This window comes from Crocodylus porosus, unplaced genomic scaffold (genome assembly GCF_001723895.1).
Source record: "Crocodylus porosus isolate Cpor-Errol unplaced genomic scaffold, CroPor_comp1, whole genome shotgun sequence".
NCBI classification, from domain to species: Eukaryota; Metazoa; Chordata; order Crocodylia; family Crocodylidae; genus Crocodylus; species Crocodylus porosus.
The window spans coordinates 29,308,388-29,331,025 of record NW_017728916.1 but is presented as its reverse complement, the minus strand read 5'-3'; the positions used below and the strand labels follow the sequence as shown (position 1 = coordinate 29,331,025).

Here is a 22,638-nt window from a genome sequence, read left to right as displayed (position 1 = left end):
GCCAATGTCCTTAGACCAATATGGGTACAACCTATAACTCTGTTGCATAACGGTTAACATTTTAAAAGGATCCCTTAGCTACTATCTAGAACTCCTTGGAGAAGCTCTACCTGACTAAGACTTTTGCATGTCAAGTATGTGTACACCAAAGGAAACTATTTTTTAACTACTACTTAGGAATATAAACATTATGTTTTATTCCTGACTGATTTTGATCACAGTCTTCAAGTCTAGACACAAGACCAGGTGTCATACTTAGCAATATCTAACCAATGGAAATTGAACATAGAAAATTCAACCTGGAAATAAAGATACAACTTTTTAGGAAGGGGTGGAAGGGAAATAAGTAATCTTTGAAACAATTTGTCAAGGGATGTGAATCCCTTTCCTGCTTGGAAGTCTTTGAATACAAATTTGATATTTTCCTAAAATACAAGCTATATAGCTGACAACTTATAGAACAGGGAAGAAAATTAAATTAGGGATCAAATTAGATGACTTCAACTTCAGCCCAAATGCTTTGAAAATATAGGGATAAAGGTTTGCCAAAGTGTATATTTCATTATGGATATATGCAAACCTTGAGATTCCAGAGTAAGTGAATAATAATAATAATAATAATAATAAACCTACCACACTCATTATATGCAAAGAGCTCTACACCCTTTATTTTCTAGACACTGAGGATAACACAAACAATAATTACACAACAAAGTGACAGAGTTTCACATTTTGCACATCTCTTCAGTCTGTTACTGAAGCTGTGCTACATCCTCATTCCTCCCCTTCAATCTTCTTGCTCTGAACCTCCCGGGTCTTCACTCGGAGTTTGTTGACCTGGGACTCTGCAATGTCAGCCCTCTCTTCAGCCTCTTCCAGCTCATGCTGGATCTTGCGGAACTTGGAGAGGTTGACATTGGATAGCTCCTCCTGTGGATGGACAGAGAGAGTTGTGAAAAGCAAAGCTCTGACATGTCCAACTCAGACTTGAGGGGCTGTGATGGTTGAAGGGAAGGGGAAGGTCTTGATTCTCTGATACCTACTTACCCTTTTTTTTAATCAGAAAACTAAGCATAGACCTTCTTGTTGTCATTAGTTTCTAAACAAGTACTAAATGAATGCACAGTAACTCCAGTTACTGGGCAGCAGCATCGTGATGAATGCCTTTTTAGTGATGCTACTGCGCAGTAGTGTTGTGCTATGGTTTTTGCTACATGATGCTACTGCACAGTAGTATTGGCCTACTGCATATTCAGTGTCTTGTGTAAATGTGGCCTGTGAGTCTTTTAAGGTGATCATTTCAGGTGAGTGCTATAAAAATCCCCATGGTGTCAAGGGGTTTTAGATTAGGCTATAATAAATTAGCATGCATACAATTAGAATGAGTTCACTTCTGGTTATTGTACAATTAGAATGAGCGCACTTCTGGTTTGTACTAAAAGAATAAGGTTATACCTTCCAGTGAGAAGTATCTTACCAAAGACAGGAGAAAGACAGAACTGAATTAAACGGGCAGATCAATGATTTTTATATCAGAAGCCCTATAAACCTGTCACAGATAGGGAACTTCTGTCTAGCACTGTGAAATATACCCACCAACATAAAGGAGTAGCCTATAAATCTGAACTTTTCCCCCAAGGAAATCAAAATCATTCTGATAAACAATGAATATTTGAATAATTACTGCAATTACTGAATAAATGGTTTATATGCCAGTACAAAGCTAAGATTTAAATAAAGAGTTTTAAATTAATGAAATTGGAATTAACAGTTCTTACTATCTGTATTTACTACACAAGTATGCACTACAGCTCAGATTTATTCAGTTCTAATTCCTTTTGCCATTGCTGTAAAAAAGTCAGACTCCAAAAATTTGTAAAGGACTTTTTTCATCTTAAAGGGAAATATTGTTAAAAGTATGACCAAAATCAGGTCAGCCGTCTTTGCTAACACTAGTGTGAATCATACTTTTCCAGTTTTTCTACCAGAGAGCTTGTCATCTGTTAAACCGATGAAAAGAGGTATTTCAAAACTTGCACAATCCCCTATGCAAAATAGAAATTTCCAATCAGTTTCTTTCTTTTAAAGTACTTTATAAGCACATTTCTTCAGATGTTTTGGTCACATCTTCTAAATGATGGACACCTTCAAGGTACTTTAATTAAGGTATATTTACTAAGTTAAAACATCTGGATCCAGATGCTACACCTGGATGTGGGTGGAATAAGGTATGGAATGGAGCCTTTAGCAGTCAAGGTAATTACGAGCTTGGTTAATGAGTTTAGTAGAACTTAAGCTGTGCAGCCTGGTAAGGATCATTCCAAGGGTTGTATTTACTTCCCGGAAAAACCAATGGAGCATAAATGCTCCCTGAGACTAATATTAAAAAAGAATTTACCAGCATGGCTCAATGAAGAGGTTTGTGGCAGGGGTTGGAGTGTTATGCTGGGCTGCATACACACAATGGAATGAGTATAAAAGGAGTATAAATAAGCTATTGCCTCCAGGGGAGCACAGTTCCCTTCTGAAGCTGTGATATTGCCTGATATTACCCTAAATTATTCGTTCCTGAGTGCAGTTTGTTTACTGCACCCTCCCAAGTCCAATTATCCTGGGGCTGGCACTAGAGATTTTGAGGACAGGCACACAGCTGTCCTCCAGCATTTGTGGTCTGAACCTTCCCATTTGTCCACAATGGATGTTATGATATCCAGTAAAACCTCATTTTATGCTTGCTTGAGATTTTGTACAAAACAGGTGACACCAAACTTCAGAAGGCTTAACTAGATAAACAGGCAGGTGAAGAGACATACACCATCTCAGTAGAGCAGAACTTCTGCTCTAGGAGAAGGTGAGTTTGTCCAAACACAAAGTGACACTTACAGCCTCCTCAGATTGTCGCTTGTAAGACTTCACTTTCATCTGAAGTTTGTCAACTAGATCCTGGAGCCTGAGCACATTCTTCCGGTCCTCCTCAGACTAGAAAGAATATGATTTGGGACAGAGTCAGTTCATTTGCCCATTACCTTCCTGTTTCATGCCTATTGAGCAATGAAAGGAATGTTTATTATAAAATATAAGCATAAAACCTGGATATAATCAACTCAATTTCTAACACTGTCTTTCAAGCCCCTTCCTGGTACACTCTTGTTTTCCCATGGAATTACTGCTGATTGCTTTACTGTCTGAGAACGACAACAAAATCCCACTATTCCAGGTCCACTTGCAAACAGTCTGATCTGATGGGAGAAAAATGTGTCAGCAAAGACTCCTTCCTTACCTGGTAGGTCAGTTCCTTTACTCTCCTCTCATATTTGCGCACACCCTTAATAGCATCAGCACCACGTTTCTGCTCATTCTCAACCTCTGCTTCCAGCTCACGTACCTGCAATTAGAAAATGCCTCATTAGTACTTCAGCTATGACTGAATACTGGACATGCTTTTTATATGTATACACATTTTCAGAGTACACACTCTGGCCTCCAGTTTCTGGAGTTGCTTCTTGCCACCCTTCAGAGCCAGCTGCTCAGCCTCATCCAGACGGTGCTGCAGGTCCTTCACTGTCTGCTCGAGGTTCTTCTTCATCCTCTCCAGGTGGGCACTTGTGTCCTGCTCCTTCTTCAGCTCCTCAGCCATCATGGCTGCCTAGTGAGCAAGGAAACAAAACCAGTCCCGAGAATCGTGCATTGCAGGTAGAAACACAGTCACGATCTTCAGGGACAGATATCTCTAACTCACATCTGTGATTGCTTTCTTGGCCTTCTCTTCTGCATTGCGTGCTTCCTGGATTGTCTCCTCCACTTCACTCTGTATTTGTGAAATGTCTGTTTCCAGCTTCTTCTTGGTGTTGATCAAGCTGGTGTTCTGTTTAACAAAAATAAAATGTCTTTTATTGTCAGACCAAGTGTATCAAATCTAGAGAATTAAGTGATATTAGTCTTTAATTTAGAGATTTCCATTAACTTTTTGTAATAGCATTCTCTGCTAAATAAATTGTCACTGCAGGATGTTGACAGCTTATCAGTGAAAAGCAGCAAATATTTTTAGAAAAAAAATTCTACGTACATTTCCATAGACTGAAAATGTTTTGTACCAATGCTGTATGTGCTCTTAATAAGGAAAGGGAAAGAAAGGGGATATCTATTAATTTAAAGAAAAATGCTATTTTACTATCTTAAGCAGGTAAGCAGTTAGCAGCACTGGGCAAGCAAGCCCAGAATGCACCTTACACCCATTTTTTTAAATATACACCAAGATATAGCATTGCCTAGTATTTATTATATGTCATAATAAAAGGGCACATCTGGACAAACATATTCAAAGTCATCACATGATTAATAACTTAATGCAAATGTTTAGGGAACACATGCCATTTGGTGTCATCTGGTCTTGAAAAGCAAGTCATTCCTCTTTAGTAATGCTTTCTGGATCTGAGAAAAGTCCAGTTTGCCAGGGAACATTTAATACTGTCTAGTGGTAGTAAGTATGTTAGAGGAAGGTCAGAGGCAGGAAACTACACAAACTTTCCCTTCAGACTGGTTAGGATTAGGGGTGCACTCTGCGATTTTGGGGGCCAATACTGATAGCCAATTTTTAAGGAGGTGTGTTGGGCAATACTGATCTGATTTCCAATACAGCTGACTGCAGCTGGTAAGTCTGTTGTGGTGAAAGCGGGGGAAGAGGGGGGAGCAGGTCAGTGTCCCTCATGGTGAGGGAAGGAGTGGGGCTGGGGTAGGCACTGACCAGCCAGGTCAGGGAAAGACACAGGATGGAGCTGTGGGAGTCGCAGCTCCTGCTGCTCGTTCAGGAAAGCATGGGGGAGAGAGGTGCCCCTGGCTCTTCACTGGGCAGGGCAGCCTGGCTGCAGAGCTGTGCTTGGGGTGAGCGATGGTGGTACTGGGAGGAGGGTTATGGCAGGGGCCTGCAGCCACCCCAAATTTTGCCATAGCCCCCTGTTATCCCCTCCCAGGCCACTAGTGCCTACCCCGATTGCAGCACAGCACAGCACAGCTCCCAGCCCCAGCCTACAGCTGTAGCCTGCTTGGCCCGCCCTGCACAGATCCAGGTCACATGCCCGCCCCCCCGCCATGCCCGCCTGGATGAGTGGTACACAGTGGCGGGAGCCTGCCTCCCCACCCCACCTGTGCCCCCTGGAGGAGTCACAGGTCCGTCCTAACACTGCTGCACCCCAGCTGTACCTCAGCCCTAGCTCCACTCCCTCCCTTACCATGGAGGGTATTGATCTGCAGCCCCATGCTCCTTCCCTCCTCCTTCCCCTTTTACCACAGCAGGCTTACCAGCTGCACACAGCTCTCCATGCTGCTGCGCTGTGCTCCTCTCTGCCTACATGTTGCACTGCGGCTGTGTACATGCATGGGCATTTACTGGCCAAATTATTGGCCACATCAGGCCAATTTCCGATATAAACATTTTTTTTTTATGTTGGTGCTGACCCGATAGCAGAATGATTGATTGGTGCACCTCAAGTTAGCATATTATATTTTCTGGTATATAACACACTTCCAAATAAAACATGCACCTTGTTTTTGGAAGGCAGAACATAGAAAAAAAAAAGATTTTTTTCTGGAGTCATAGATTCATAGATGTTAGGGTCAGAAGGGACCTCAATAGATCATCGAGTCCGACCCCCTGCATAGGCAGGAAAGTGTGCTGGATTCAGATGACCCCAGCCAGATGCCTATCTAACCTCTTCTTAAAGACCCCCAGGGTAGGATCACCTCCCTTGGGAGCCCATTCCAGATTTTGGCCACTCTACCTGTGAAGGAGGTCTTCCTAATGTTCAGTCTAAATCTGTTCTCTGCTAGCTTATGGCCATTATTTCTTGTAACCCCCAGGGGCACCTTGGTGAGTAGAGCCTCACCAATTCCCTTCTGTGCCCCCATGATGAATTTATTGGCAGCCACAAGGTCACCTCTCAACCTTGTCTTGAAGAGGCTGAAGAGGTCCAGGTGCTCTAGTCTCTCCTCATAGGGCTTGGCTTGCAAGCCCTTAACCGTACGAGTGGCCCTCCTCTGGACCCTCTACAGGTTATCCACATCCCTCTTAAAGTGCAGCGCCCAAAACTAGATGCAGTATTCCAACTGCGGTCTGATCAGTGCCCGATAGAGGGGAAGTATCACCTCCTTGGTTCTGTTTGTCATGCATCTGCTGATGTATGATAAAGTTAGCTTTTCTGATGACTTTTTTGTTACACTGACGACTCATGTTCATCCTGGAGTCCACTAGGACTCCAAGATCCCTTTCCACTTCTATGCTGCCAAGCAGGTCATTTCCTAGGCCGTAGGTGTGCTGGACATTTTTCCTCCCTAGGTGCAGCACTTTGCATTTCTCCTTGTTAAATTGCATTCTATTGTTTTCTGCCCATTTGTTCAAATTGTCCAGGTCTGCCTGTAGTTGTTCCCTGCCCTCTGGTGTGTCCACTTCTCCCCACAGTTTTGTATCATTGCAAACTTGGACAGAGTGCACTTCACTCCCTTGTCCAAGTCACTGATGAAGGCATTGAGGAGTATCGGTCCAAGGACTGAGCCCTTTGGGACCCCACCACCCACGTCCTTCCAGGTCAATACTGATCCGTGCACCACCACTCTCTGGGTATGACCCTCTAGCCAATTTGCCATCCACTGAATTGTGTAATCATCCAAGTAACAGCCTTTTAATTTGTTCACCAGTATGGGGTGGGTTACTGTACTGAAGGCCTTCCTGAAGTCTAAGTAAACAATATCTACCCCTACTCTTGCGTCCAGGTGTTTTGTAACCTGGTCATAAAAAAAGACTAGATTAGTCAGGCATGATCTACCTGCTATGAACCCATGCTGGTTTCCCTTCAGCATAATTTTTCCTGTTGGGCTGTCACATATATGAGCCTTAATAAACTTTTCAAAGACTTTACCAAGGATAGAGGTGAGACTGACTGGCCTGTAGTTGCTTGGATCTTCCTTCCTCCCCTCCTTGAAAACAGGGACCACATTGGCCCTTTTCCAGTCCTCTGGGACCTGGCCCATGTGCCACGAGTGCTCAAATATTCTTGCCAGTGGCTGTGCAATGACATCAGCCAGTGCCTTCAGTACCCTCGGATGGAGCTCATCCAGGCCTGCCGACTTAAATGCATCCAGTCCTTCCAAGTGACTCTGCACTATCTCAGGGTCAACGCTTGGTGGTCTGGTGCTCTGCTGTTGTCTCTCTATGATCCCATTGTGAGACTTGTCTTGTCCCTTGGTTAGGAACACTGAGGCAAAGAACTCATTGAAGAGTTCAGCCTTGTCCCCCCTGTCTATCACCAATTGCTTTTGCCCATTCAGTAGTGGTCCTTACCACCCTGGGCCTTCCTTTTACTTCCTATATATCTGAAAAAAACATTTTTTGTTATCCTTAACTTGGGATGCCATCCTCAGCTCCACGGTAGCTTTGGCCTTTCTAACTGCCTCCCTACAACTGCAAGCTGAGGAGGCATACTCCTCTTTAGTAATTTCTCCCTGTTTCTACTACTTATATACCCCCCTTTTTGCCCTTGGGCTGCTCTGGATTTCTCTGGTTAGCCAAGGAAGCCTCTTGGCCCCTTTCCCCCCTTTTCCCTGCGTCGGGATCGTCTCCCTCTGTACCCGAAGGATCACTTCTTTAAGGCACAGTCACCCTTGCTGGGCTCCCATTTCGCCAAACCTCTTACCCTGCAGTGTGTCATTGACTAAACGCCTGAGCTGTCTGAAGTCAGCCTTCCTAAAGTCTAGCACTTCCACCCTACTAGTTACCTTTCCCACTTACCTTATGGTGAATTCTATTATTTGGTGGTCACTATCCCCCAGGTGACCACTGATCTGTAGGTCCCCTACCATGTCATCCTCCGTTGCCAGTACCAGGTCCAGTAAGGCATTCACCCTAGTGGGATCCTGCACACAGGATAGGAACCTGCATGAACGGTGGGAATTTACTGTCTGCATCTCCCAGCAGATGTCAGGGTAGTTTAGGTCCCCCATGACTACCACTTCCCTAGTGTTTATGGTCTCCGAGAGCTGCCTCAGGAGTTCCAAATCTAGTTCTTCCCTTTGCTGTGGGGGTCTGTAGCAGACCCCCTACCATCAAATCCCTTTCCCTTTGACCTCCATGTATCCTAACCCCAAATCCTTCTACTTTCTCCTCCTCCAATTCCATTTTGACAAGGGTCAATGTATAACACTCCTTGACATACAGCACAACCCCTCCCCCTCTCCTCCCTACTCTACCCTTTCTGTACAGCTTATAGCCCTCAATGTGTACCGCTCAGTCATGGGTAGAGTCCCACCAGGTTTCTGTTAACCCCACTAAGTCTTAAGTATTTTCTGCAAGCAGGAGTGATAGTTCATCCTGCTTGTTCCCCATGCTCCTAGCATTAGTGTATAGGCACTTGAGCCCTGTGACTGATGCCTTTGTTGCCTCCTGGCTCTGATGCCCAATGGACCCCTGTGGATGACTGTGATATAGAGTAAGTCCTCCTAGGAACATAGAGTATATAGAAAGTGTTGCATCAGGAATGTCCTGGTGTGGCCAACTGTCTCCTGCAATGGCACACTTTTTGGACTTTCTATGTTTCCAGGAGGACTTACTCTGTCACAAAAGGCTATGTCCCAGATCTGTGCAAAGGGCAGTAGCAAGACTGCTTGTTAGCTCTTTACTGTAAGTAGTAATTTATATAAATTCCTATAAATTAAGTTTTGTTTCCATATCACAAGCCTCAGCAAGATACTATCGGCCATAAATAATGGGTGTTGGCCAATGGGGGGTGGGGGGGCAGGCACAACTCCATGCTGTCACCACCACCGCTCCTGCAGCTGCCAGGCACTGGCTCTGGCTGGGCTGCAGCCAGGATTCAAATTACAGGGGAGCTCGGGGAGGGGGAGGGGTGATCCCCCCCATAAGAGACTAAGCAGCTCAGGCAGCAGTGGTGGTAGCAGTGGCTGCTCCTTCTGGCTTCTGGCTGCCACTGCTGAAGACCCCTTCAAGAGTCAGAGTGTAATTTGAACTGTGGCTGCAGCCTTGTACCTCGCCATCAATGCAGAAATCTGGAAGGGCAGATGCCCCACCCTGTGCCCACTCCATTCATTGCCTATGCTACCACCAGCTCACTTGCTGCTTCAGGCCCAAGCTACAGTGCTCAGTCAGTAGCTATGGTTATCAGATGGTTAACACAAGGGTCTGGTCTTTCAGTTTCCAGGCATAAATGGCAGAAATCCTGGCAGTTTTGTAGCATGAACTCCAGAAGTGCTCCTTTTCTACAGAAGAAAACAACTTTCCTGTTTAAAATATATACCCCAATTTTTGGGAGCTGAAAAAGGCTACAAGGGTTCCATTGAGATTCTTCCCTATCTTATGATTGCAATATTACTGCTATGCACGTTAATTGCCTATATACAGGTTTCAGCACAGCATCATTAGGAACTCCAAGGATGAGTGTTTAGTTCTTTGTTTTCTATCCATCATTGATTCATTCTAGTCAATGTAAGGACAAAAGCCATTTCAGCAAAGGCGATAATTCTTTTCTTAAAACCCCAATTAGTCCTCTTTGGAGAAGGATCTATATATATAGCAGTCCCTTGCATAATTTTTTTCTGGCATGTTTTCAAACCAGAGTCTGACCTGGGTGTGCAGGAGCTGCACACGTTCACTTGCATCCAGAAGCTCTTGTTCAGCCACTTTTCTTCCCCTCTCTGTCTGTTCCAGGGCTGCCCGTAGCTCCTCAATTTCAGCCTGCATCAGGTTAGCTCTGCGCTCAACAACAGCAGCTTGCTCTTTTAGATCTTCTTGGGTTCTAAGAGCATCATCCAAGTGCAGCTGCGTATCCTACAAAATGAGTGAAAGAAATGATTTAGCATTACAGTACCCCTGCAGCTGTCAAATTATTAGCTTATCCATATAAATATACATATCTTTGGTTTAGCAAACCTTGAGTGCTCCTTGTGCGTTTCTCAGACTCTTTTGTGCTTCTGCAGCCTGGCGATTGGAATGGCTCAGCTGGATCTCTATTTCATTCAGATCCCCCTCCATCTTCTTTTTCAGCCTCAGAGCATCATTTCTGCTCCGGACCTCAGCATCCAGGGTACTCTGCATGGACTCAACAACTCTGAGGTGGTTTCTCTTGAGCTGATCAATTTCTTCATCTTTTTCAGCAATCCTCCGGTCAATTTCAGACTTCACTTGGTTTAGCTCAAGTTGGATGCGAAGGATTTTCCCCTCTTCATGTTCTAGTGAGGCCTTACCAAGAACAAATGAAGTGTTAATAGAAGAAAAATATTTATCTACTGAATATTCTGATTCAGAAATATTTCACTCACGGTTACTTGAAGACCAAGCCTCCATCACACCCATAAAGAGAGAAATGTTATATCTCATATTCTCTCCTTGCACTGTCAGCAAAACACAATTTCCCTTATGTTCCTTTGAATTATTCCTCAAGGCTACGTAATAGCTTACAGTTCCAAAGCATCTGGATACTTTCTAAGACAATGAAACATGGTAGATACCTCTGCTTCTTCCAGAGCAGCCTGGATTTCAGATTTCTCTTGCTCAATCTGCTTCTTCACTTTCTCTAGCTCATGGATGGCCTTCCCTCCCTCTGCAATTTGCTCCGTCAGGTCAGAAATCTCCTCTATTAGGTTATAGAGAAATTACTCAGTCAGACAAAGAGTAAGTGGAGGAAGGCACTTTCCAAGGGGATTGACTGTTAGCAGTGTTACAGATACAGACAGATTGGATCCAGTAAGCAGACAAGCTCCCCTTAAAGCACTTATTAGGCAAAGGGATCAAGGAACTTACGTTGCAAGTTCTTGTTCTCACGCTTCAGTGTTTCAAGATGGTCCAAAGACTCCTCATAAGCATTCTTCACTTTAAAAAGCTCAGTGCTGAGAGAGCGAGATTCCTTCAGAGAGGCTTCCAGTTCAGCCTGTGTTTCCTCATATTTCTGCTTCCATTCTGCCAGAATCTGGAGAACAAGAAGACCCTGTTCAGTAAAACTGGAGCTCTCTAGAGGATGTAGCATCCATCACCTAGAAGCTGTAGCCTGAAGTACCTTATCAAAATTCTTTTGTTTCTTATCTAGCGCTGCACAGGCAGCATTTGATCTTTCTACATCAATCATTAGGTCCTCCACTTCATTCTGGAGCCTCTGCTTTGTCTTTTCAAGGGAAGCACATTTGGAGTTCACAGCTTCTACGTGCTCCTCAGCATCCTGCAGACGCTGAGCAAGCTTCTTCCTGGAAGACAGTAAACACAGCCATGTTAGGAAAGTCACATGGGAATTGAATTGTATGAAGATGCTCTAGGATTCACCAGAGCAACTTAGCCACGTTGGCTAGGGACAGACTTTCAAAAAGCCTGAGCTTGAATTGATTCAATCTTTGCAGCTTAGTTTAACCTACAAAGCTTGAGCCAGTCTGGAGGTGGATAGACATTCGCTTTTCATTCCAGAAATGCAGGCACAAGGCTGCAGTGGCTCAGACTGGAAGCTGGGGTATGCTAGAGAAGCCCTCCCTTCCTTTCTACAGTACTGAGTGGAGGGTGGGGGGGGTGGTATGGCCAGCCCCTGGCATGAAACTCTGATTATCCCAGTAGGGAATTGATAACAGTGCTTATCACCCCTAACTCAGTGTTTATTACCCCATTAAGAAAACAGGGAGACATTACCAGCTATCTGTTGATTCTGCCTTTGTCACAGCATCGACCAAAGGGAGCCACCATGTGGTCTGCTATCTAATACACAGATTATTATCAGCAAGGCAGAGGGGAGGGAGAATTCCTGCTTCGCAGGGCGTGGGGGGTGGGGGAGCAGCCTGCTAGTCTCTTCCAGAACTTCAGCCAGGGAGAGGAGGGGAGGGGACAGCTCTGCTGTGGAGCAGAGAGTTGCACACAGCCCAGAGAGCATGCCAGGATGCTGGGGATTTCTGGTTTAACTTAAACTAGCAAGGAATCTGGGACAGATATTGCATAAACCTGTTTGACCCAAATCAGTTAAGTCTGTTACTACATTCAACCAGGTTTATCTCAAACTGGTTTTAGTCATTTTCAAACTGGTTTATGTGCACTGAACATCTATTATGTTACAGGTTTAAACCAGTTTCTGATCATTTAAACTGGTTTATGTGTAATGTCTGTCCCTAGCCCTTGGGGTCTAAGACCCCAGTGCATACACATTGCACTCCATGGACTCTTCTACCCTCAATGTGTGTGCTGGACATGGCTTTGCTTAGCCTTTTGAACCCTATGGTACAAGTTTGCCACTTTCTAACCCACATCACTGAAAGTCTCCCAAAAGGGCATCCTGAACCTTCTCTTAGCACATACTTAGCTTCTTCCAGCTCCTCTGTCCGCTGAATAGCATCAGTTTCATATTTGGTTCTCCACTGGGCGACTTCACTGTTGGCTTTGGACAGGGCACGTTGCAGTTCACCCTTGGCTTCCTGCTCCTCTTCAAATTGTTCCCGCAACAAGTCACAGTCATGGCGAGCAGACTGCAAGGCATGGGCCAGTGCATTCTTGGCCTGGAGAAATGACAGGCTTAATAGTAACTAAATATTTTGGGAAATGTCCTGGGAGGGAGATCTGCCAGGCTGTGGAATGCTATCCCAGCAGGAGGGGTATCAGATCCTGATAAAGTCCTCACCTTTATCTCCTCCTCTAGTTGCCTCTTCAGTTCCTCAGTCTGTTGGGTAAATGCTTGCTTGCCCCTTGACAGCTGCGAAATCAAACCATCTTTCTCTTCCACCTGGCGAGAAAACTCACCTGAAAATGACAAGTGACAGTAGGGATACCATGCAGTTGTGTTGAACGGTAAATAAATATTCATTACCTGAAAATTTACATGCTTTAGAATAAAACATAATGTTTTTTTCCTAAGTTTATTTAAAAAGCAGTAGCATAATTGGGGCGGGGGGGAGGGAAGGGAAGGAGGGAGGTGAATGGGCAATTCTAAACCTAGCTGATGCTTTAGCTGGCATCTCTACGTTCTTTTACCCCTAGCGTCACACTCCTGTGCTGTTTCTCCCCAGACTTGTGGACCTGCCCTGCTATGCTTCTGCTAAGCAGTAAAGGAACCTCTAGAGGATTATAATGCTACAGCATTGTAGGGCTAATAATAGGTTTTAAGCAGCGTGGTGAGTAGGCTGTTTTTCATAGAAGGGCCATTTCCTGCTCCTTGAACAGTTTCTTCTGCATGTACTCATATTTCTACTTCAGAGAAGTGTCTTACCTGATTCCGTCTGTAAACGAGCTCTTTGAGCACTGAGGTCATTAATTGTGCGCTGGTGCTCCTCCTCCTTTGTCTTAATCTCACTAAGTTGGTCTTCCAGAGTGCGGCACATCTTCTCAAGATTTCCCTGTATACAACATGGATCAAAAGAAAGTGGATGAACATCTGTATTTTGATCAGAGGAACTCTGTTATACTTTTTCTGCATTTTGCATTAAATAATACTTGGATAAAAGTATAGGTAATGTTAGGACTGTGACTAAGGGCAATAACCCAGGACACACACTTTTACAAAGTTTTGCTGTTCTCATTGAGACTTAAAAACAGGCTCCTTGGCGGTTTTATCTTCCCATTCCACATACCTCCCTTCTTGAATGCCCAGTGGGCTAGATTCAACCAGATTGATAATGGATGCTCTTGCCCTTGCTTTGCCCATTGCTCATTAAGTAGTACACTTTATTAGAAAGTTGGAGATATGCAGTCAAATGCACTCAGGATGAAGAAGTTTTCTACTTCCTGTGCTAATGCTGAAACCTTTTGGCTTTGGGGCTAAAATAAGAGAGTGAACTGTTCTGTATCAAACAGTTGCCAGTCATGGTTCTTCTCTGTATAAAGTTCTGAGGACTTAAGACTGCAGCAGAGCTTAAGTGGACAAAGGAGATCCTTTCTGGGCTTGATTAGAAGTTCAGTCATACTTTTGAAAAGAACGTCTAAAATCCTTATATATTGCCCTAAGTGCCATTTAGACTACTTTTAGGTGGCTAATTACTGTAATGGGCAAACTGAGTTATACTCAGACTCTTAGCATAATTTTAGACCTTCCCAGATCTAAGCAATTAAATTGTACAAAGTCCCTCTTAGGCACTGGAAAAAATGAGTGCTGTGACTGGTATGGTGGGCTAACCAGGTACAGTAGTTTCTCTAAAAGGAAAGAAAACCAAAATGGAATAGTATTGGAGTATCTCATTGAAAAAGATGAGGTAAGAAACTTGAGGATTGGACAGTTTGAGATGAGAAAGTTACAAAAGTAGTGAATAAACAAAGAGACAGTCTGTGTTTGTGTTGCCACCCTTGGGATACAGGACCAGCCTTGGAATTCTTGCTTTGAGTAACAATTCCTAGTAGGGAAGGACAGATTACATCAGGACCTAGACGGATTACAGGGGTGGGCTAAAGAAAATAGGATGGGTTTCAATACTGACAAGAGCAGGATGCCGCACTTGGGCAGTAGGAACCAGCAGCACATTTATAAGCTGGGAAACTCCCTTTGAGAGCACGGTGGCAGAAAGGGATCTTGGAGTCATTATTGACTCCAGGATGAACATGGGCCAACAATGCGAGGTCACAGTTGGCAGGGCTAAAGGGACCTTGTTGTGCATTCACAGGTGTATCCCAGGCCAGGCCAAGGAGGTGATCCTCCCCCTCTGTGCAATACTGGAGTACTGTGTCCAGTTCTGGGCGCTGCAATTCAGGAGGGATGTGGACAGCATTGAGAGGGTCCAGAGGAGGGCCACCCGCATGATCCGGGGACAGCAGGGCAGGCCCTACAAAGAGACGCTACGGGACCTTAACCTGTTCAGCCTTCACAAAAGAAGGCTGTGGGGGGACCTGGTGGCTGTCTATAAACTCACTAGGGGGACCAGAAGGGTTTTGGAGAGACCTTGTTCCCCCTAGCGCCCCCTGGGATAACAAGGAATAACGGCCACAAGTTGTTAGATAGTAGGTTTAGACTAGACATCCGAAGGCACTACTGCTTCACAGTCAGGGTGGCTAGGATATGGAACCAACTTCCAAGAGAAGTGGTGATGGCTCCTACCCTGGGGGTCTTTAAGAGGAGGGTTGACGTCTACCTGGCTGGGGTCATTTGAGCCCGGTTTTCTCTCCTATCCTGATGATCTACAAGGTCCCTTACAACCCTATTTCTATGAATCCATGAATCTATAAGGAATCCATTAACTAACATCCCACATACCCAGCAGAGGATCTGAGGCCAGTACCACCAAAGGTCGCTGTTGTAACATCAAAGGAACTGCTTGCCAGATCATATTGCAAGGATCTTGTAATAAGCTTGTAATAAGCTTAGGTGTTACCAATAAAGTTCACTTGATACCAAATCGGTCGAGGGGCCATGTCAATCCTTGGAGGACTCTGGTAAAAGGAAACCTGGGGCAGCAGTTACCACTTAGATGTCTAAAGGTGAAATATGATTTGATGCCTTGTCTCTAGAATCCTCTAAGAACTGCATTCTGAGATCTCAGATGTTCTGTGAAGCTATTGTTTCCATGGATTATATTGTGACAAGTGATGACAGTTATGCCATCTTATATAATTAAGATTGCATCATTTATTGAAGGTATATGCCAGTGTTTTTACTGGTATATATGATAAAGTATTATTACAAATAATTAAAATGATATGATAACTAAATTGATGAACTTGAAGAAAAAATAAACTGAACTGAGATGCAGCATCTTTAATTACTATTCCATGTCTACAGTAGGTTCTTATCTGTGATTTAAGAAGTCACAAGGTCTGAAGAAGGGAAAAAAGAACAGGGTGTAACAAGCAGCTGGAAGATGGAAAGAAAATTTTGGAATGATCCATCTTTCAGAAGTCTTCAAGTTCACTCTTAATGACTTGTGATTTATTTAGTTTAATATTCAGTAACAATAAGTTTAAAAATATTTCCTTCTAATGTATACTACTAATACTAAAACTCAGAGGCCTCTGGCTTAGAATGTATTTTCATTACACTTGATATAACCTCACATGATAGAGGAAATTGTCACCACCACCCATGGCAAGCTCATTAGTTTCCAAAGTCAAGAAAATAAGAGGTATGCAGGACCAGGTAGGTTGAAGGTTGCAGGAGCATAGGCTACTGATATGCTGCAATAGCTACTTGTTTTGTGCACTTGTGCCAATATGTTACCAAATGAATATTAATGCGGTTTAATGTTAATACAAAAATTAACATTTAAGTCACCATCCAGTATAGGGGTCATCTTCACTACACTTGAAGAGTAATGACTGTTCATTTGGTAATAAATGTATTCAAAACCATAAAGTCCTTCATCAGATGTCTTCAGGGTTTAGATATTAATGCAGGTCATTAAACAGTGTATGCTTTATTCAGGTTAAACTAAATCAGTCTACTAAAAATATTTTAATACAGTCAATCAGCATATATCCTGCTTTGTATAATTAAACATGATTAAATGTTAATCAAAATAATTTTTAGAAGCTGAAATGGCGCGTAAGTTCAAGCCAATGTTATCAAGAGATGGTCCCATACCTTGGCTTTGGAAACAGTCTCCATGTTGCTAGCCAGGTCATCAATCTCCATCTTCAGCTCACTCTTCTCCTTCTCCAGCTTCTGCTTGACCCGTTGCAGGTTGTCGATTTGCTCCCCGAGCTCGGCTGTGCTGTCAGCATGCTTCTTCCGGAGGGCAGAGGCCGTCGCTTCGTGCTGCAGAGTAGCCTCTTCAAGGTCTCGGCGCATCTTCTGGAATTCTGCCTCACGCTTCTTGTTCATCTCAATCTGAGCTGCTGTTGCCCCACCAGCTTCTTCCAGGCGCTCGCTGATCTCCTCAAGTTCCCTGGAGAGATCAGCCCGCTGCTTCTCTGCTTTTGCCCGAGAGGCTCGTTCTGATTCGATTTCCTCCTCCAGTTCCTCTATCCGGGCCTGGAGAGCCATAGGAGACACTGAAAACATTGCCTCCTCTTACCTGAACTCCTCCTCACAGCCCGAAGCAAAGCTAACTATGACTTGCCTGTAGCTCCTTGATCTTCTTCTGCAGCTGGATGCCCAGGGCTTGCTCATCCTCAATTTTGCTCTGGAGCTGACTGATTTCAAAGTCTTTCCTTTTCACAAAGCACAACATGTTAGGCCCCAAACAAAATGCATGTGTCCCTGCCCCAACAGAAGGATACTTCCCAGGTACCAGACTTACTTTTTCAGCTTTTCATCAAGCTGCTGCTTATCGTTTTCTAAATCCATTGTGGATTCCTGGGCCAGCTTCAAGTCTCCTTCAAGTTTCCTCTTTGCTCTTTCCAGGTCCATGCGAAGTTTCTTCTCCTGCTCCAGGGACCCTTCAAGCTAAAGAGAAAAAGGCTGTCAGAGCCCTGCCACCTGGCACCCAACTTCTTGCCTGCTTCTTTGCCCCATGGTTTGCTGTGCTTACGTCATCCACTTGCTGCTCCAGTTTTGTTTTAGCTTTGGTCAATGTGTTCACTTTGTCCTCTTCTGCCTGCAGGTCATCCAGAGTCTGCTGATGGGCCTCTTGGAGGGCTTTCTTTTCTTTTGTCAGCTTGGCAATGCTCTCATCCAGGACTGCCATCTCCTCAGTGAGGTTTTTCACCTTTCAGAAGGCAACAGAAGTCATTACAACAAGCAAAAACAACAAAAAACCCATATCTGTGGCTATGTCTACACGAGCAGTGGACCCAACAGGTGGTACTGTAGAGTCATTTAGTACTTGCATAAGCAAGTGCTATATGAGTGCACAGTAACCGGCGTTACTGCTCAGTACCATCCCTGCATGGTTTTTTTCAGAGCTTGCACAAGCTACTGCACAGTAACTCATTACTAACAGTTAGTGCCCAAAGGTATTACACTGTAGCCATGAGCTACACTGCAGTAGCTTATTTCTATTGTGCAGTAGTGTCTTGTGTAGATGTGCTCTGTGTGTGTAAAATGGCAGCATACTCATGTGGAATGGTTTTTTGTTTGTTTGTTTGTTTTCAGACTGTGGCTTATACCTTGTTTTCTGTGGCGTGTTTTTCCTTTTCCACCTTGGCCAAGGTTAACTCAAGGTCATCAATGTCTTTCTTCAGCTCTGAACATTCATCCTCCAGTTTCCTCTTCTTGGCTGTCAGCTCAGCATTAATTTCTTCTTCGTCTTCTGCTCTTTCAGTCAGCTCTTTAATTTTAGCTTCAAGCTGGATTTTGGTTTTGATCAGCTGGTCACATCTCTCCTCAGCGTCAGCCAGGCCATCAGCCTCCTGTGGTGGAAATATTAATAGGTCGTTTTCTAAAATTCTATTTTATTGCTGTTTTTCTCATAATGATTTTTGCTTCATCTTTTATAACATGAAATAGTTCTTTTGTAATTAGGATTGCAATGAAATACTCCTTCTAAGCTCATAGTATCAGGTATTTTTAATTTTGACTGCAAGGCATCATTTAGTCTGAAATTTTCCCATCTTCAATACAAAACAGATTTTTTTTGTTAAGTATCTTCAAATACCAGGCCACAAATGAACATCCCTCAGTAGCTCCTGGTTTGGGGGAACCTTTCCAGTACTAATGTGATTCAAGTATGGGGCTAATTTGATGAACAAACTAAAGATAGATCTACTGACAGGGAGTTGAATGACTTCAGTCAGTCTCATCAGTGGACTCTGCAGCCACACAGAATGGCAGTGAGGTCACTGGAGATGCGTGCAGACTGATCCTTTGGCATCCACCCAAAGCTGAAACTGAATATTCAATGGTAGAACTGAAGTTCCCAACTAAAAAAATGGGGTAGTTATTATGGCAAAATGCCATCTCAGTATCTTCCCAAACTCTGCTATCAGGTTTTCCCTTACCACTGTTTTATCACCCATCTGTCAATTTGGTTGCCTTGGCCACTGCGGTGGGCAAGCAGCCCTCCCGCCATCCATTTCATTTAACACTGAGTTGTGACCTGGGCTGGAAACATTCCTGAGGGACGTGGAACCTGCTCCTGTGGTCGTGAGAAGCTACAGATAGCCAGGGGTGGGAACTCCACCTCCCGATTGTGTTAACAGTGACCTCATGACATGGGGGCAGGAGCTCCTGTCACTCTTCCAGGTAACCAGTGATGCATTTCAAATTGATTTGTTAGCATCCAACAACATTTGATCAGGACTGGTTCGGGATGGTGAAGTCAAAAGGGCTATATAAGCCCAGACTGCCCAGGATGGGGAGAGAGCCGTTTTGGACAGCGTGGGAGTAACTGACCAGACAGCGACAGGGGGATCTCTCCCTCTCTCTCCCTTGAAACTGGACACATTGAACTGGCTGCCTCCAGAGGAAAGCTCAAACAGCCTCTGGCTGATACTTGTGAGCAAACTACTTGAAACCTATCTAGATATATAGCTGGCACTAAAGCAGATGCTTAATCAATGGCTGCCTAGCCACACTGTTTGTTTTCAGGTTATTCTGCGATTCCTCCCTATCCTGAATTTCCCCCCAAGGCTCCTCTCTGTTACCAATAAAGTTCTCCACTGTACCTAGTGTGGTAGAGTCATTGGGAGGGGGATAAGAGACGTGCCTTTGTGTCCCCTTGGTTCGGCTGACTAAGGGCAGCTACTATTTGTGCTCCAGGCCAGGGAAAGCACCCCAAGTTCTTACAGTGGGTACAGCACCCTCAGGGTCTACAAGGCCTGTATATCCCAAGTGGTACAGGACCACAGACAGACCAAGATTCCTGGGTGGTGGTGGTGGTCGTGACCCCAGGCTCACAGGTGTACCCTGGGAAGGGGGTCGGCTGGATGTAAGGCATCCTGGGAAGGCACTCAGAGCCTGGTATGTGGTTGGGCACAGTGAGGTGGGTGGCTCAGCACAGGAGTGCCCCCTGCTTTCCCACCACAGTTGTAGCCACTGCAAAACTGTCTGCTGAACCTTCACTGAATTACTTTCCTTAACCATTTTTAGAAGGTCCCATAGTTCATGCTCTGCTCTTTTTTTTTTCCCCCCCTAAGAGCCAGTATTTTCACAGTTTTGTAACAGAGCCATATTAAAGCATAGGTACCAGATACCCATGCCTCTGGTCTCTACTATAGAGCCATGTCCAATAAGGAAAAGAGATCATGTAAGCCTTGTGATTGACAATAAGAGTTTGAAAATAGACCAGCATAGTACCTCTTCAGTCACAACTGACTCATTTTTTTCAGATAGTCCAAAGTATGTATCTACGTAGCAAGGCAACATTATACTGAGGCATATGGAGCCAACTCTGCATGAGCTACCTCTATAACTGGTGTGGCAATGTGTACAAGTAATATACTGCTTCCAGTTCTGGATTTAATTTGTACAGAGCTTGCTTACTGGGTCTTAACCTTGCACTATCTTACACAATAAATATAGGTACGATACTAATTCTAAGGAGGACAGACTTTATCCATTCAACTCATTTGATCTCAGACTATTTTGTCTCAGACAAATAATATCTCCAGTTTGCCCATTTCTTAACTGGAATATACATTTTGATCTTTCAGTTTACATTTACTCTATAGAAGGGGTCAAATACCCTGCTAATACTCACAGACTGCACTTGGAGCTGTAGGTCATTTTTCTCTTGCATCAAGGACACCATTTTCTCCTCTAGTTCCTTCCTTTTCGCCTCAGATTTAGCAAGCTCTTCCTTTGTTTTCTCAAACTCTTCCTTCATGTTGGCCATCTCTTTCTCAGACTCAGCACTTTTCAGCAAGGGTTTGATCTTGAAGTACAGCTTCATCCAGGGCCAGTGCTTGACATTCATGAATGCACGAACATTGTATTGAATACAGAATATGGATTCCCTGAAATGCAATTAAAATATGTATCAAATCTTATGGGCAAACATCAGAAGTGAATTAAAATGCCCAGTTCTATAGTCTTTACTAATGACTTGTGAGTAGCATTTACTCACCCAGCCAGTCTCACTGGGCACATCTACACATGCAATTAGCATACCTGAATAAACTCTGGTGCACCTCATGTTGGAGTTTATTGCCCTTGGGAACAGTATCTTCATTTGCCAGCCCAGGGCTGCTCCACCCTGGCTCAACATGCTGCAAATGCATATGCAGCATGTATGGTTTGTGGTGCTGCAGATGGGTGTACAGTGCCACAAACTGGATGTGCGCTCTTATCTGGATGCACCCACTTAGTTCAAGTGGGAAGACTCACAAAAGTAAGCACTATCCAAAGGGTCATATAATCTGGGCTGTCTTAAGTCTAAGAAAATCTAGGAGGAGTCCAAATCTACTTTCAGCCTTTGTGTTGTACATGTGGAACTAATGTGAACTTTCTAAAGACTTAAGTCCACATATCATTACAGAATGTACAACGTCCCTAGAACAGACTGACAGCCTAGTGATCTAAGGTGAAGTCACCTACTAAGAAGCCAAACACAGAATTTAGGGAAAAAATATGCAAAATGAGATGTAAATTTGTTTGCCAGCCCTGATGTAGCACTTTTCGCTAGCTCTTTGATATAGGTGATGTGTAGGGCGATACTGGGGGGCATGTGCCCCGCCATGAGATTGGCCGCTACTGCTGCTACCACCTCCAGCTTCTGCGGGTGGACGCCGCTCGCCACCACCCCCCTCCACTGTTGCCGCCAGCTTCTGCAGGCAGTTGCCGCTTGCCACTGGTGCCGGCTTTTGTGTGTAGTTGCCGATCACTGCTTGCTGCTGCTGGCTTCTGTGGGCAATTGTTGATTGCTACTCGCTGCTCGCCACTTGCAACCCTCCCCTCCCTGCCACCACTGGCTTCTGCAGATGGTCGCTGCTCATCACCCCGCCACCAACACTACCACACACAAATTGTACCCCCCCAGTCCCAGGAGGCACCAGTTGTTCATGCTCCTTGGCATAATAGTTACCTCAACATACCTTAACAAATTCCCAAATATGAGTAAAAGAGATTAAGGAAATCTTAATGAGATGGAGTGCCAGGAAGTCCAGCTTATAGTATTATTCATATCACCTCTGTTTGGTGAGTACAGGACAAATACAAGAAATCACTACCTCCTTTCCATCATTTTCTTGAACTCTATTCTCATCAAGTAGCCACGACATACAGCTTGTGTGCGAGTAATAAGTTGTGCTAGCTTTTCATCTCTCATCTCCTCCAGAAGACCCAGCAGTCCAGCTTTGAAGAACACCTGGAGAAGCAGAATGTTACAGAAAGTCACTTTCAGTCTGTTGTAAACATGAATAAACCATATTACAACAAAACAATCTTTGTACCTTGGTGTGTCCAAATTTATACTGGGTGTGGTCAACATCAATGGATCCAAGCAACTTTTCAGAAGCTTTCTTGCTGTCAATGAACTGCCCCTCCGGGATAGCACTTGCATTCAAAATCTTGTATCTGAGGGTTGGGAACAGAATATGAGGATGTCATGTTGCATAAACACAGATGGTGCCATTGTTAACAATCCCTGAAGAAGAAAAAAGCCCAAAATGGATCTGTGGAGAATGAACTTCCTTCCTTGCTCCAAGAAGACATTACATGTCTGGAAGAAGCATGTTTTCAGGCCAAGGTGGGGAGCTTATACTGTCAGCTCAACTATATTGTGTGTGTTGATGTCAGTCTCACACCCTTCACCAGTATGAAAGTTTATCTTCCTTATAATAAAAATCTTGTAATAAAAATCCTTATAATAAAAATC

The 22,638-nt window shown here is 44.2% G+C and overlaps 1 protein-coding gene across 1 annotated transcript in view; it reads right to left on the bottom strand.

The window, feature by feature from the left end:
- Positions 1–759: 759 nt before the first annotated feature.
- The window catches only part of LOC109311091 (myosin-1B), a 33,585-nt gene continuing 11,706 nt past the window's right edge, over positions 760–22,638 (bottom strand). The window contains exons 18-38 of the mRNA XM_019536532.1: positions 22,214–22,337; positions 21,992–22,128; positions 20,524–20,779; positions 17,993–18,235; positions 17,416–17,592; positions 17,185–17,330; positions 17,005–17,095; positions 16,527–16,916; positions 13,233–13,359; positions 12,648–12,766; positions 12,329–12,525; positions 11,058–11,241; positions 10,805–10,970; positions 10,513–10,637; positions 9,935–10,243; positions 9,629–9,832; positions 3,740–3,865; positions 3,476–3,646; positions 3,281–3,385; positions 2,884–2,979; positions 760–930 (exon numbers count right to left, since the gene is read on the bottom strand). Of these exons, the coding sequence (XP_019392077.1) occupies positions 775–930; positions 2,884–2,979; positions 3,281–3,385; positions 3,476–3,646; positions 3,740–3,865; positions 9,629–9,832; positions 9,935–10,243; positions 10,513–10,637; positions 10,805–10,970; positions 11,058–11,241; positions 12,329–12,525; positions 12,648–12,766; positions 13,233–13,359; positions 16,527–16,916; positions 17,005–17,095; positions 17,185–17,330; positions 17,416–17,592; positions 17,993–18,235; positions 20,524–20,779; positions 21,992–22,128; positions 22,214–22,337 (3,649 nt within the window). The 3' untranslated portion in view covers positions 760–774. The remainder of the gene's footprint in view (positions 931–2,883; positions 2,980–3,280; positions 3,386–3,475; positions 3,647–3,739; positions 3,866–9,628; positions 9,833–9,934; positions 10,244–10,512; positions 10,638–10,804; positions 10,971–11,057; positions 11,242–12,328; positions 12,526–12,647; positions 12,767–13,232; positions 13,360–16,526; positions 16,917–17,004; positions 17,096–17,184; positions 17,331–17,415; positions 17,593–17,992; positions 18,236–20,523; positions 20,780–21,991; positions 22,129–22,213; positions 22,338–22,638) is intronic.